Genomic DNA, 14,106 nt, shown 5'->3' with positions numbered 1-14,106 from the left:
CCTTATACCCATTTCCTCTGCTCTTCCCACTGGGAGCAATGCGTGGCCTGAGGGGGGAAACGGGAGTCATCATCATCGTCTTACTCAGAGAGAACATGCCCTCTCCGCCGTGTCTTTATGGGCTGGATTTACTGTGCTTCCATAAAAGCATTTATTGGGGTTGATGTTGTTAGGTACACAGAGCTCAGTTGCCAGTAAACATGTTGTTTAATAAAGCCCAGTTAGCTGCTTCCCTGCACCTTCTCTGGGTTATGCTGCTACACTCTGTTCTCTCCCGTTCTCTCCGGCGTTTTCTCGATCATCCTCTCCGCCTCTCTTCCTCCCCCCTCCCCCTCCCCCTCCATCACGACTGCACACCTTTATCCAAATGAGGCTCTACTTGACTCCAGGGGCTCGGGAGAATCGTGTGCATGACATGACAGGTTTACTGTGGTAAATTATACACCAGCAAAACAAAGCAAAATATTATGACCCTGCAAATAGTCGGAGATCATATCGGTCCAAATTAATATCAATATCGTGCTGCATTTATAGTTAAGCGTCTTGCTTCAGGGACACTTTGACACATATACTGCATGGGCAGCCCAGGGGGTTGTTGCGGGGGCAGTGACCTTCTGATTATCAGACAGTCTCTAGTCTAAGCCACTCTGTTGTGTCTTCATATAGGAAGGAATCACCACTTTCCCTTTGTGACGCTGACTGTGTGTGTGTTTCCACGATGCACAAAGACCACCATGCAGAACACAACGATGATTCACTCACTGCATCTCCCCTTGAATGTGAAAGGCTGTGGTCTTCGTCCTGTTCAGGGAGACCTGACCAGTGACGGACGGTCACTGTGATGATGCTGTTTGACCGCTGGCTACCACACAGGGGGGGGGGGGGGGGGGGCATGATCAGCCTGCCTGTCACCGGCCAGGCTTGGTCACAGGCCAGAATGAATGACACACACACACACACACACACACACACACACACACACACACACACACACACACACACACACCGATGTATTCGCGATGACATCATTCTCTGACAGTTACTTTCTCCAACGTCAAGCTGAGGGATGAGCAATCAGTGCCGTGCGATGATTGAGCTCAGCTGGGAGCATTTCCTCCCATACTGTACATAATGTTCACTATGAGCCCCCCCCACACACCTCACAACTATTGAATGTGTTGAACATCAAACTATGAAATGTCTTATGTATCATCCCAAACACGCATATGAGGTTATTTAATAATTCCACAATTTACAGAGTGCCCTATTTAAATTGTACAAGCTGTGTGTGTGTGTGTGTGTGTGTGTGTGTGTGTGTGTGTGTGTGTGTGTGTGTGTGTGTGTGTGTGTGTGTGTGTGTGTGTGTGTGTGTGTGTGTGTAGGGATGGCCACCTGCATGGTGACCTATCAGGTCAGCTCCACCTTGTCCATAAAGCAGTGCCAGTGGTCCTTGAGGGTGATCCAGGTGGTCCTCACTGACTCCCCAGCTTAATGATGGAAGAAGAGTTCGTAACCAAATGGACCCTAATCTTTAACTCTTGAGAGTATAAAATGAAAACAAATAATAATCTTGTAAATAATTACTTCATTTACAAGAAGTCTACATAGTTAGAGAACTTATAGAATAATGGTTATGTTGCTGTTGTCTCTCATCCAACATCAATTCCAGCATGGACAAAATCTTATCCAATTTTAACAAAAATATTCCAAGTTTTATATAATCAATCAAATGCTTGGTTGTCCATGCGGCTCAAATGGCAAATAAATAATGTACACCTTGACATGAAAAAAGCTTTTAAAACCCTTGTCCATAAAGGACAAGGTGGAGGGCCACCGGGAGAGCTGACCTATGCTACCTGTGCTTCTCGTTTAGCAGGACCCTCGGGGCCTCCTCATTAGACCTCCCAGCACAGAAACCCCCCCCCCCCCCCCCCCAGCTCCCCTAACAGCAAGTTAGGACCATGAGTCTCCATGGTTAACCTGCTGGAGAAGAAGCCACACTGCTGCCTCCTTTGTCCCTATATGATGCACAGACACCTGCCAATCGGCCCCTTATTAATTATGATCTATTAATAATGTTGATTATTATTAACTATATCGTGGTCATTCATTTAGGCACCTCCATGTGCAGCATCATTACCATTGGTTAATCACTGCAATATAGCCAAACATTCTTCCTTGTTTATCAATTTGACCAGATTAGTATTGCGTCGGGGTGGTGTCTTCTTAACGTATATATCCATTAATGAGCTCTGAATTCTATGAATGGGCTTTCTCCTAAAAGGGCGCACACACACACACACACACACACACACACGCACGCACGCACGCACGCACGCACGCACGCACGCACGCACGCACACACACACACACACACACACACACACACACACACACACACACACACACACACACACACACACGCACAGACATTGTGTGGGGGGATGGGCACATGTTCTTAAGTCATTCAACCAGCCAACCAGCTCCCTTGCTCAATAGATGCGCGATCACCGAAGCGCGAGGGGAGGCGCAACGGGCACGGAGCTCTCAGCTCTCTATATCCACGGGCTCAGACGCGCTACTCACTTCATTCTCTGCACAGTCCAGCACAAAGTAGGACTTGTGTGTGTGTGTGTGTGTGTGTGTGCTGCAGCCACCAGTGCCGCTCCACAAACTGCAACACTTGCACTGGATTCAATACACGGACAACTTTTTATTTTCTTATTATTTTGTACCCGAGAAGAACTACCCTGCAGTCTTTTTTGTTAAACATTTTCTCTGGGGGAACCTGCACACTTGGGATTATATGCTGCGCGCTTTTTTGAGTTATTAATAATCACACATTGTATGGATTCTATTGAAAAAAAAATATTTATAGGCAATATTTGTCTTCACATATTAGCCTTCTGAATAAATCCCCGAAAGGAAAGGCATAACGTCTTTTTTCTCATCTGAAAGTTCACTGGGGTCTCTAGGCTATCCGCTCCATTCATTACAGGCTGCAGAACAAGTGCAATGCGAGTCGGGCTTGCCTCCTGGGATTGTCCCGCTTCGGTCTGAGAGGAGCCATGTCGACCTGCCGCTCTGTCAGCTTCTGTCAGTCAGAGAGAGCCTGGACGAGACGCACTCTCATGTAAAGAACACAGAGGCAACTTCCACTAGCTAGAGTCGCTTTTCCCAGGCACAGAGCAAGTGCACGGAGAGAGGGAGAGAGAGAAAGAGGGGGGGTCTCACACACTTGTTTCTCTCCCCGAGGGATGGTTCTGGATTCTCGGGGGGCAGGAGCAACTCTGCGGCTCCTACAGAATACCAGCCTTTTCTTGAATTCGGGGGAATTGAACCTGAGAGGAGATGAGAGCCGCACTTTGTTGTTTCCTCCTGTGGACGTCGTACCTGCTGCTCGCCACCGCTGAGGTAAAGTTAGATAATATAAGGACCTTTCCACTTCCACGGCCACCGAGGTGGCCTTGAATGAAAATGGGGGCGGATAGGCCTATAGCCCCCTTGTTAGTTACACACCGTGGCGGCCGGCCGGGGGGCTCTGGTGGTGCTCTGATATGGGGGTCCGTCTTACACGAGTTCCCCAGGCTGTGCAGTCCTCAGAGCGCGCACTGTCTCCAACTACAGACAAGGACCAGACAAAGTTCCCTCTGCTCAGCAATAGCCTGGAGCTTTGATCCCAGCCTGTAATTAGTACATAATATAGAATTATATGAACGCCTACGTACTTTGACTGTTCAAGTCTACTGTTATTGTTAGTGTCAGCAGCTTATGTATATGTACACAGTCATAGTTTTTTTATTTTTTATTTTTTTTGTATTTATTTATTTTTTCATTTTTAAAATGCTTCGATTATACATTATCTAGGCCTAGTTTAAGAACACAGAATATCCTAAGTCTTTTTCAGGAAATGAACAACTTGTATGTATTTAGCATATCGCTGCGGTATATGCTATGCATTGGCTGCATGCTTTTGAAAACTAATATTGGCACATGCACTCAGACGCCTATTCCAGTTATTTTCGGCTTTTGTGCCAAATCCGTTTGTAGCCTGAGCCAACTGGGCAAAAGTTTTTGGTTGGGCGAAGCGCTTTCATGGGAATCGCTGTGGGCGATATAAATAGGCTCTGTTCCTGTAAGGCTGGCTGGCTGCACGGTTTGCTCAACTTGAGATACTTAACTCGCAGCACCGCAACAAGTGCAAGTGTAGCGAATGGCTGTGAACAAGGGCACAACACGCTCGCTGCAGTTGGCACATTGTTGCGACATTTCTATGGCACTGATCTTCGGTGGCGGTTGTTTAAACCGATCGCACTTTGTTTATATAGGGGGAAGAATGACATAAGCGTTTAAGACCGTATTGACAAATCCCTAACCGTTGTGTTTCTGCTTTGATTTTCCTGCCCTCAAGGAAGTGGAGATTCCCCAGGAGCTGATAGAGAGGTTGTCTCACAGTGAAATCCACAGCATCAGCGACCTCCAGCGGCTACTGGAGATAGACTCCGTAGGTAAATTCTGCCTCTTGATACTTTCAACCGCACTGGACTTTGCTCATTCACATTTACTTATGATTACTAGCAGATGCTGCTGTTTACACGTGTGTGTTTACGATTAGTACTACCGACAGTGTAGTAAAACGACGTATAAAATACATAATGTTGGACAAAATCTACACAGTGGCACGCAACATCTCTGCTTTTAAAACAGTCAGTAGATGCAGTGGTTAATATGTTCAGACAGTTGCAGTCTGCTCAGTAGATCCACTCCAGGTCCACTCCTATTAAATTAATAAATGACTAAACGCTTTCCCGATCCTTTGCATTGTTAAAGGCTATATAACTTTCACTTCGGCCAGGAATTTTAATATTTATGGCTCATTTCATGATCTCAAGGGAGTGATGGTTTAGAGCGACGCACAGGATCTTTATTTATTTATTTATTTATTTATTTATTTATTTATTTATTTATTTATTTATTTATTTATTTATTTATTTATTTATTTATTTATTTATTATTTTAGTCTTTCTTCTTTTTTGGGGGGGGGAGGGGGGAGTCTGGTCCATGCAGGCATTATGTTATCATCATACATACTGTTTAAGTGGTACAGTCGAGTCGATCATGATAAGGCAGATATGGCACGTCTACTGTACACATGTGACAAAGGTGGACTTTCACTGCCGGTATTTATTCACCAGGACACATTCAGCTGTTGTCGCTTGCAATATAAGCCAACTTTATGGCATGGAAGGTGCCTCCTCGTACAGTGGCCTGTAAACCGAGAAGAAGGCAGCTCTCGGGGTCAGACAGGCTGCTACTTGGCCGACTGACTGTGGTCTTGAATCTTTGAGGTGCTGGTTCTCTTGTTGGTGGGGGGTGGGTTCAGTCTCAGTCTCTCTTAAGGGTAGATTAGGTTACAGGGGTGCACTGGCAAAAAGCTGTTTGCCTTCACATGAGCCTCTATTTACACAGGCTCTGGCCATATATCAAATATGGGCCTTCCCCTTATAGGTTTGTTGATGGAAATGGGTAATTACTTAATTAGCTTTAACTGCCTGAAATTGTTTAGGCTCTCTCGCTGGTCATAGCTCATTAGTTACCTCATAGCTCATATTGACAACACGGCTACATTGCTACTGTTGGTGTTCTGGTCAACAGTTTGTCCACCAGGTCCCATTTTAGGTCCCGTTTTTTACAAGTTCAATATATTGCCTTGTGAAAATTAATGACATATTCCAACTCCAGACAACAGTAATCACCCCGCATTGTTCTGGGCCTAGAAATAGGTTCCCCCCCCCCACCCCTGGTGCCTCTGCCATTGAAAAGAGGTGTTTATAATTGAATTAAAATGTCTTTCTTCAAACAGAGGAATGTTTTCCGGAGTAACAGTAGTAGGCTGATTATTATTACGAGGGCATAAATCTGTCCCCCCCCCCAGACAGACGTCCCCGCCCGCCCTTTAAAAATACTTTTGACGCCAGCCTGGGCCGGTATTTTCAGAGCTTTTGCCGCGCGGACGGTCTGGACTGTTAAAAACGTTAGCGCTCTGGACCGTCCACCGCCCGGGCGTGTTAAAGCAGGAAGGAGGGGACCAAAGGCATCTGTCTCGTCAACGTCTGGGTAATGTCAGCCCCAGCCCTGCGGCAGTAAAAAAATGAACCACCTCATGGTCCAGGCTCACGGGAAGAAATACTGTAGTTGAACATCAGGTGAGAGACGTTGCAAAAGGAGGTCCACTTAAGCCACGCAACGTTCTGCTCGGAGTTGGAAAAAAGTGCCTAACGTTATTATGTGCTTTCTTCTTGTTTTCTAATGGTGTTTGTCATGTTGGATTTCCCCCTCCCTTGGAGAACACCATCTCCACAGCCTGTGGCCCTTCCTAGATCAGAGCTCTTATCCCAGGATCTCTGTCAGCGTATAGCGCTGAGGGAACGTGTGAAGCGGCCCCTCCAGGATGGATGTGTCGGTGTCATCTCTTGAGGGCCCGCGGGCCTTATCTCGCCGCTGTGTGTTTTATCTAGCACCGCTGTGTGCGCTGTGAGAACAGGCTCCGAGGCATGTGTGAGGCCCCCATGCGTGCGTGCGTGCGTGTGTGTGTGTGTGTGGGTGTGCATGTGCACGTGCGTACACATCCAGTAAGAATGGTGTCTTCAGCTCTGAGTGACAGCCGAGATGACCTGCTGATGTCTGCTGATGGTTGTCTGGCCCCTGAGGTGCTCCTCTCCTCCTCGCTCTCGTCTGCCCCTCGCTCCCTCTCTCTCCACGTCCCCCCGGTCTGACTGCGCCTCTCTCTCTCTCTCTCTCTCTCTCTCTCTCTCTCCCCGAAAGACTTTGACAGAAAGGGGAACCTGACTCTTGACATGGGGCAGAGGTGGACGAGGGTTCATGAGGGATCTGGAGCTTGTGTTCCCGCTGCACCTCCGACAGACAGACAGACAGACAGACAGACAGACAGACAGGGGTTTGTTGTGCAACCTGCCTCGCAAAGCTGTTTACCTTCACTATACGGTTGGCCCTGGTTCACTCCCCCCACCCCCCATTACGTTCAGACGTACTTGTTGCTGGGCCCTTATCAGCACTCAACACTGATACTCTTGAGAGTGTAAAGCACTCTGAAGTTTACAACACTTGAACCCCAGCATGATGCATCCGTATAAGGGAGGTGGGGGGGGGGGGGCGCTGGGGAAGGGTCATTAGGCAAAAACGGCAGATCCGCAAGCTAACAATGCATTGCATTTGCGCCGCATTGGGAGCTTGCAGATGTGAGGAAAAGTATATATTCTCAAAGTGGTTGTGGAGCCTGGGACCCTCAGGGATCCTGCCGGGGTTTCAAAAGTGGTTAAATGAACAGCGAGCGTTTTATAGTGTGTGTGGACTGAACTGCTAGTTTGTCAACTCAGCAAAGGTTGAGAGAGACAGAGAGACAGAGTCAATTATAGGACTGTAGTATGATTAGTGAAGAGCGTGCTGGTTCATTTGTACAGGGAGAGAGAGAGAGAGAGAGAGAGAGGGGAGCTCCCATGGCTAATGGAGGGAGTCATTCACCTCTATTAGCTCCCACTCACCTGGAACCCAGACGGAGGACTACTGATGTGTAGGAAATGGACCTCAGAGTTACATTAACACTGAGGATTTAGCTGTGCTTGGGGTGCTTGGGGTGCGACAACAGAGAGGTCCTTTTGTGACAGGGGGTGGTGGTGGTGAGGGGTGAGGGTGGGGGGACTACAGAGAGTCGTCTCTTGGCCGGCCACCGGTGGGATGACCTCCCTCCCTCCGTCCCTCCCTGACAGGGGGGGGGGGGGGGGGGCGAGAGAGAGAGAGGGATAGGGGGAGAGATAGGGGGAGAGAGGGATAGGGGGAGAGAGAGGTGTTCAGCCACACTGGGAGTTCTGTCAGTGACCCGCAGCGTTAAAAGGTTGTTAGGTGAAGAAATCAGCCAGCTGTCACAACGTGTTCCTCTGACAGCGCAGTACACCCCGCTATGTGTGTGCGTGTGCGTGTGCGTGTGCGTGTGCGCGTGCGAATGAGAGAGTATGTGTGCGTTTGTGCGGCTGCACGTAGCATGTTTGAACGTGTGTGTAAACATCTGAATGTACATGTACATGTATGTGCATGCACAGCCACACATGCATATGGCATGGACGTGTGTATGTGCGCGGCGCGCGCGTGTGTGCGTGCCATAGCATATTACCCTCCATGCGTGCCCATGACAGACTGATAGCTAGCCCCAGTGCTAAACCCCCAACATCCCCCCCAGTAAACACTTCCTTTCTGTGGGCCTCAGGTTTTGGGTCACTGGATCTCTGACTGACTAGGAGACAGGCTAGAGGGGAACCCCCCCCCCCCCCCCCCCCCCCCCCCCCCACACACACACACACACACACACACTCCACAGGCCCTGCAGGGACAATATTTGGGTCCGGGCTTTAAAGGCATCGGAAAAAGATGGCATCCGAAGGTAAATAAACAGCCGTGCCCGGAGCTATAGGCGTCGGGTAGGAAGTGGAAAGCACTTCAGAATGCCTTCTTTATTCCCTGCAGGGGCATACAGAACCTGGATGAGTGGAAGTTGTTTGTCTATGACCACGCTTTGTTCTACTGGTGTACACTCAACTTTAACTTGTTGTGAGGATAATGAAAAGGGCTTGGTTGTGGCAGTGTGTGCGCATGCACGTGTGTGTGTGTGTGTGTGTGTGTGTGTGTGTGTGTGTGTGTGTACGCGTACAGGTTTAGGATTGGGTTACCCAGCTGGGTATACAGTACCAGACACATAGACCAGCCTTCTTAGCAAACACTCTGTTACTGTCAGACTCTGTTCCTTGGGAAAGGGCAGTATCCAGTGAACAGGCTTTTATCGTTTTATTGCCGGCTTTGGCACTCTTTTATAATCGGCCTCATATTCTGGGTGGGGACCAAAATAAGCATGCTTTATCAGATGACCATGACTGCAATGAGCTGAGCTTGCTACAGCGGACTGCAGTTAAAGAGATTTGAGAAACTAGCAGCGCAGCATATAACACAACGTGTACTTTCCCCAGCCGCCAAATGACCAAAAAGCAAGCGTTTTCACATAAATGCGAGACACGAAGCTATACTAATTACGTGCCGGGGATAATGACGGATGAGCACCGTCTGTCAAATGACCACTTTAGTCGCCCCATGCGTCTGCGAGAGCTAGTTGTTTTTAAAAGACTTCGACGTGAGTCACCTGTGTCTAGCTTCGTTCACGGTGGGAAGGTTCTTCACATGCAGTGAGCGAGGCTTTCACATAAAGCGTGTAATTGCATTTGAGGTCGGCATAAAACAATTCCATGTATACCATGTTTACTTTGAACTGTTTACCTCAAGCTGTGATATTATCGACCGACGCCCGCCTGCCAACACGCTGAAGGGGGAACCCGTAGCTGTGCAGGGAAGTGTGGGTTCCGTTACTGCACACAGCCCTGGTAGGCCGTTAAGGTCTCATTATGGTCGTGTGACTAACCATAGCATTGTTTGTTGTGGAAAGGGATATATAAAACATCAATGGGGGATCACATGGGCCTTTCTGGTGAGACCTACCAAGCCACCTACCGCAGTCATCCACCACTGCTCCGGCGGCTTTGGTTATACACTCTTTTGTTGCTGATTGTAATGGCAGGTCCGTTGAACAAACTGTGTGTATGTGTGTGTGTGTGTGCGTGTCCATGCTTGTGTATAATGAGTTTTTCTTTGTATGACGCTGTAGTAATATGGCTGCCTTCTGTTTTGACGAGGTACGGGAAATGATGTCATCGAGGAGCCCAAGCATCACAAGTACCACCACAACCACCACAAGAACTCCTCTCGTCACCAAGGTTACTACAATGACCTGAAGCGCTCCCAGCTTCACAGCCGACGCAAGAGAGCATTGGTAAGGACCCACAGCATGGCACAGTGAAACTCACACACATGCCCTATTTTGTCACATAGCGGAAATAGACGATAGACGAATAGATTGGTTGAAAGTGGTTCAAATGGACCCGCGAGGGTCTAGAACTCTATGATTTTGCGGCGTAGCACAGTAGCACAACACAGAGTGTAAGCATGTGATGGTTGTACTGACGTAACACACAGCACCGTCATGTCCCAACATCGTCACCCTGTGGTTTTAAACACCCACCCAGACCTTCATCGAGACTTCCCAGAGGATGGAATTTATTACTTAACACTCATTTGAAAATGTAGCTAATAGTTAGTGGTTTTTGCGCGGCATTAAGTGGATGAGGAAATCCCTAATGGAGGCATCTACCTAGTATTTACAGCAATCACATAACCATGGGAAATGATGATGATGGGCCCAGGGTGGGGTGAGGTGGGGCGGAGTTTTGAGCGGTGAGGGGGGGGGGATGGGGCGGGGGGTGCACTGATGTCTGACATGCGCTGTTTTGATTGGACGGGGCCGTTGGAGATCTAAGACACGAGCGCCTCGAGAGAATGTATCCTTAAGCATGAAATTCCAGGCATTCAGGAGTCAAGTTGCGGCTCGCCCGCTCTGAGTCAGATTGCTTCATAAAACGCCACGCGGTACGATATCTGATCGAGGCCAGGAGAAAAAGCGCACAGTGTGTGATGTCTGTGTTAAGCCTGACTTCATGTTCTTTTACAACTCTCCAAGCGTATCATTTTAACCGACTCCGGGATGTTGTTGCTGGTCATATTTCATGTATGCAGTCCATATCATAAGCCAGCATACAGTATACGGACCTCTTTGGCAGCCGGCCACAAAGGCCATCGCTTACTGAACTTTACGACATAATGGTGGCTTACAGTACACGTTCTGTTACTTTCTGGAGGCTCTGCCTGTCGGGGCATTAAATTGAGATGAACGCTTACACTGGCTTCCCCTTTTCACTGCAGCCCGAGTACGGTCGAGGACCGTTATTAGCTTTTTCAACAGGCAACCGTAGAGGGCTCCTTAGGCCGGTCGCAGCGCATTAGCCTCAGCCAGGGCTCAGAACAAAGGAGCAGTCTCTGTTCTGTCTCACTGCGTCCGTCCCAAAGCTCCTAGGTGACATGAGATCAGCTTTTTGGATTGCCTCGTCTCTTTAGCGGCGTTATAGCGGAGGCTGCTGGGTGTGATGTTCGGGAGGGCAAACGAGCAGATCCCAAATCGAGTGAGTCATCACCATCGAGTAGTGCTGCAGGAATGAGAGCCAGTGACGTGCGTTCGCGTATACGTACATGACATACACGAGAGTGCCAAATATTGTCATGTATTTTGTGTAACGCATTGAGGGAGTTCCAGGGGGTCCCCAGCTAAATGATAGGTTGGAACCAAATGGGCTCTTTATGGGTCTGTAACACTGAGAGTGTACAAATGGAACCATTTGTACACTCTCAGAGTTAAATTAACATTGATTTTACAATATAAATTGGGGGTCCCAGAGATAGAAATGCCATTAAATGGGGGGGGGGGGGGGGGGGGGGGTTCGTAGACTAATGCATGTCAAACTGGGGGTCCTTGAAATTAAACGGGTTGAGAATCACTGCTAGAGCCATAAAAATCTTGACATGAGGAAGTTTGGGACCACCAGGGGTCAAAATGTACCCACACAAATGGAACCAAGTCGACTTTGCGATTCCATTGGTTCCATTGGTTAAATTGATTGATTAATACTGAGGATTTGACACTGTAGATTGGGGATGTGCCTAATGCACCCTTTAATATCCTTGAAATTAGACGTGCGCAAGGCGTTAAAGTTTCTCATTGAACAATGAAGCAATCACATTAATGTGACTCATATTTTTTCCTCTCTCTCTCTCTCTCCCTCTCCCTCCCTCCCCTCAGTGGAAGAGGCGGTCCCGGCGGTGTGTAAGACCCGGACAGTGATCTATGAGATCCCCAGGAGCCAGGTGGACCCCACGGCCGCCAACTTCCTGATATGGCCGCCGTGTGTGGAGGTCAAGCGCTGCACGGGTTGCTGCAACACCAGCAACATGCGCTGCCACCCCTCGCGCAAGCACCACCGCACTGTTAAGGTACGGGAAATGCACGGGCATCGCATGCATGCATGCATACTGGAACGCACATGCTACCCAAGTAATCACACTCACATTCACACACAGTGCAGTGTACGAAACACTGTGTTTATAAAGGTAAACGCCTAGTAAAACCTGTATTCTTCTATCAATGAATCTATTGGGAATCTATATTCCATTCCACACACTCCACAGTAAAACATTTGACGATTTGTGGGGCGCCTGATCGCCGAGAGGGTGAGGCGTGTGATGCCTTGATGGCGAGTCTCGGGTTTGGATTCCGAGCCTGACAGACCTTTGCTCTCTCCCCGTCTCCTGTCTCTATTCACTGTGGACTAGCAATAAAGGCAGAACAATATCTTAAAGTTTACAAGCTTACACTTGTAAACATGCTAATAAGCCCACAGACTCATACAGTACATTTCTGCTCCCAGCCACGCACACACGCACACAATGCCACCGCTCTTCTTACCTACCTAACAGGTAAGTAAATCACATTGGAGACACGTTGACTAACTCCATGGAAGACAACCTGCCTTCCTTCACACTCTACTGCTCTCTCTCTCTCGCTCTCTCTCTCTTTCTGTTACCTCGACTTCTGTCCATCTCAATCCGTCGTTCCTACCAAGCTTTTGGCCCCCGTCCAGAGTCGCAGGGCTCTCCCACTACCCTCATTATATATCCCCCCTCTCTCCTTCCATTCCATCGACCTCCTATTCTCTCCATAACCTTCATGCACCTCCCTTCATCACTCTATCCCTCGTTTGGCTACAGGCCAGGGCGTCTCTGCCAAGCCAGGAGGGGTAAAGAGGGGATAGCAGGAACCGGATAACTAGCGAGGAGGCAAGGAGGGGCTAGGAACCAGGGGGGGGGGGGGGGGGGGGGGGGTTATGTTAAGCCCTCACAGCAATGGAAGTGTAGACCTAAGTGGTAGCAGTATAGAGCCCCCAGGATGCCAGAGAGAGAGAGAGAGAGAGAGAGAGAGAGGATGATGGTCTCTGTCTTGGTGTGTTCTTGTCGCTGCACTGTTATGCTTGCTTAAAATCGGTTGCACAGCGGCGGTGTCGCGTATACCGAAAATAGACCATCTATACAAACTGGCAGCGTGTCGCACGCTTGTAGATGTGGCCTGCGTGCGAGCGACACTGCTGCGCGACTAACCATCCATCAGGCTTTTCAAGTGTTTGTTTGCCACTTTGTCTCCACTGGAGCCTGCATGAGAGGAGGGGATCAAGAGAAACAGAGGGAGGGAGGGAGAGAGGGAAAGAACAAGGGAAGAAGACGAGAAGGGTTCTCCCTTGCAGGTATGTGGGCCTGAAGACGTTGTCCCTCTGCTCAGGCTCAGAGGAGACACGCTGGCTGGCCGGCGAGTCGTTACTCCTGCTGTATTTACACTACTGCCTCTTAGAGAGCACATGGCCCCGCCGCCCAGCTATGGAAGCTATGCGCTCTGCTCTGGAACGGCAAGAGGCTACCGGCGGATAAACAGGATAATCGGGAACACTTTACTGCGTGTGTGTGTGTGTGTGTGTGTGTGTGTGTGTGTGTGTGTGTGTGTGTGTGTGTGTGTGTGTGTGTGTGTGTGTGTGTGTGTGTGTGTGTGTGTGTGTGTGTGTGTGTGTGTGTGTGTGTGTGTGTGTGTGTGTGTGTGTGTGTGTGCCTGTGCCTGTGCCTGTGCCTGTGTGCGTATCGATCTCTGGACTTTATCACCGCGATCATCCCCTGCTGCTGTGGGCCAGCGAGACGTCGCTATCTGATGTCATTGCAGAAAAAGCCTGTCCTGTTCTGTATCAAATTATTAGCAGGGCCGCCCGAGCAGGAGATGTTTGGCTTTCTAGACTACAGAGACGCCGCCATGATAGGCCAGGCAGGGTAATAATAACACAAATACCTCCTTCCCCTTGTTTGGCACGCTGGCACAGAGCGGGATCAGCGAGCGCCAGCGGACATTCTGTCACAGTTCTCTACCAGAATGGACCCGTAGCCTTTGCCCATGGAGTTGAAAGGGGAACTGTACAAGGCGGGCATTGTGGGGTGTCGGGCACTGGATTTAAGGGCACAGAATTCATGGTCAGAACATGCTGAGTCACGGTGCGGTGAGGGAGTTTC

The 14,106-nt window shown here is 49.1% G+C and overlaps 1 protein-coding gene across 1 annotated transcript in view; it reads left to right on the top strand.

Moving 5' to 3' along the window:
- Positions 1-2,601: 2,601 nt before the first annotated feature.
- Positions 2,602-14,106, top strand: part of pdgfab (platelet-derived growth factor alpha polypeptide b) — a 27,597-nt gene continuing 16,092 nt past the window's right edge. The window contains 5 exon segments of the mRNA XM_083780593.1: positions 2,602-3,414; positions 4,412-4,508; positions 9,753-9,881; positions 9,884-9,889; positions 11,807-11,997. Coding sequence (XP_083636719.1) covers positions 3,352-3,414; positions 4,412-4,508; positions 9,753-9,881; positions 9,884-9,889; positions 11,807-11,997 — 486 coding nt within the window. The 5' untranslated portion in view covers positions 2,602-3,351.

Source organism: Protomyctophum parallelum (genome assembly GCF_964188405.1).
Source record: "Protomyctophum parallelum genome assembly, chromosome: 13".
Lineage (NCBI taxonomy): Eukaryota > Metazoa > Chordata > Actinopteri > Myctophiformes > Myctophidae > Protomyctophum > Protomyctophum parallelum.
This window is presented reverse-complemented; position numbering and strand designations above follow the sequence as displayed.